Raw genomic sequence first — 1,990 nt, 5'->3', positions numbered from 1 at the left:
GCAGGATGCAAAGCAAGGGCTATTGCGATATATCTTTCTCTTTCTCTCCAAGTTTTTTTCACTTGGTGATGAAAGACTTTATATTGAATTACAGAAATAATGGTTGTTACTGACTTAGTGGTTGAACTCTCCAAATGCCACACTAGTATTCTGAACTCTTTATTTCTGGAGTGTGTGATTAATAACCAGAAAGAAACTGAGAATTATCATTGGAAAAGACCAGTCAAATGAGAAGGAAAACCATGATGTGCAAGAGTATTTAAGAGACTTCATGTATGATGCTAAGTCAATAAGTATAATGCATCAACCATAGTGTCTAGACCAAATTATAAACCCATAATTTTTGTTATTATTATAGTTATAACCATTAGCATTACCATAGCATCAGCTCTATACGGTCATGGTAACTTTCACATCAGTGAAGCCGATCTGAATCATCCTTGAATGATCATCCTTGAATCATTACTGATTACTGATTCTTTTTTAAAGCAATACTTTATTCCAATGCCAAGATTCGTACCCAAACCTGATAAAAATAACTCTGGATTTTCACTCTCTTTCTTTCTCTTCTTCTAGTGTCCAGTATCAGCAGACTGAGTAAAATATGGCAATCTCTTCAAACCACAGCAACCTTAGAGATATTTGGTACACTATGATTGGTTTCCCAGGACTAGAAGATGCACACATATGGATTTCCATTCCCATCTGTTCCATGTACATAGTTGCTGTCATAGGCAACACCCTCTTATTATTCCTGATATTTACTGAATGCAGTCTTCATGAACCCATGTACCTTTTCTTGTCCATGTTGGCCCTGGCAGATATCTTTCTCTCCACAGTCACCACGCCAAAGATGTTAGCAATCTTCTGGCTCCAAGATGGGGGTATTTCTTTTGGTTGTTGTGTATCCCAGATGTTTTTTCTACACTTCATCTTTGTGGCAGAGTCTGCCATATTGCTGGCCATGGCATTCGACCGCTATGTAGCCATCTGTTATCCACTAAGATATACTACTATTCTAACCCCCTCAGTCATTGGAAAAATGGGTATTGCATCTGTGATTAGGAGTTTCTTCATCTGCTTCCCCTTGGTTTTTCTGGTTTATCGGCTTACTTATTGTGGGAGGAATATTATTCATCACTCATACTGTGAACATATGGGCATTGCCAGGCTCGCCTGTGATAGCATCAAAGTCAACATATACTATGGTGTGATTGTAGCGCTATTTTCTACATGCCTGGATGTGGTGTTTATCATCATTTCCTATGCTCTTATACTCCGTACTGTGTTTAGAATTCCTTCCCAAGATGCCCGACTCAAGGCTCTGGGTACTTGTGGCTCCCATGTCTGTGTTATCTTACTGTTCTATACTCCGGCCTTTTTTTCATTCTTTGCTCTACCGATTTGGGGGCCACAATATACCACTTCATGTACATATCCTCCTTGCCAATCTTTATGTGGTGGTACCACCCACTCTCAACCCAATTATTTACGGAGTTAAGACTAAGCAAATTCAGGAGAAGTTTATCCATATCTTTTCTGTGAGCAAGAAATTATGCTGATTTCAACTATACAATTTAATTTTTCATTTTTCTATGTAACTCCACCAATTGTAGAGTACCTCAAATTATATCAGACATCTTATATTATGCCAGCATTACAAGAAGACAATAATAGTTTTTTGAGATCATATTAAAAACTTATTTACTTATTCATTTATTCTATTGCTGATTTTCTTCAGGACAATATCAGACCAGGGACACCTTAGACTCTGTAAATTTTGAGTTTAGTTACAACAGACTTAAAGCACACTAACTCAATCACTATCTTCAATTTCATATTGACACAGAAAAATAAGAAAAGTAAAAAATAGGAAAACACAAACCACACCCTAAAAAAGAATGGATAAAACAGAATTCCAAATCAACTTAACAGGTTCTCTTTCCATTTTCCTATATTACCTTTGTAATTCAGAGAAAATAATATGTGT

General features: G+C 36.6%; 1 protein-coding gene across 1 annotated transcript; it reads left to right on the top strand.

The window, feature by feature from the left end:
• The first annotated feature begins 604 nt into the window (after positions 1-604).
• On the top strand, positions 605-1,562 carry LOC111159527 (olfactory receptor 52Z1-like). Its single transcript, XM_022522051.1, is given in 2 exon segments — positions 605-1,396; positions 1,398-1,562. Coding segments are annotated over 2 exon segments (957 nt in total).
• Positions 1,563-1,990: the final 428 nt, after the last annotated feature.

Source organism: Enhydra lutris, unplaced genomic scaffold (assembly GCF_002288905.1).
Source record: "Enhydra lutris kenyoni isolate GAN:26980312 unplaced genomic scaffold, ASM228890v2 scaffoldscaffold68, whole genome shotgun sequence".
NCBI lineage: Eukaryota > Metazoa > Chordata > Mammalia > Carnivora > Mustelidae > Enhydra > Enhydra lutris.
This window is presented reverse-complemented; position numbering and strand designations above follow the sequence as displayed.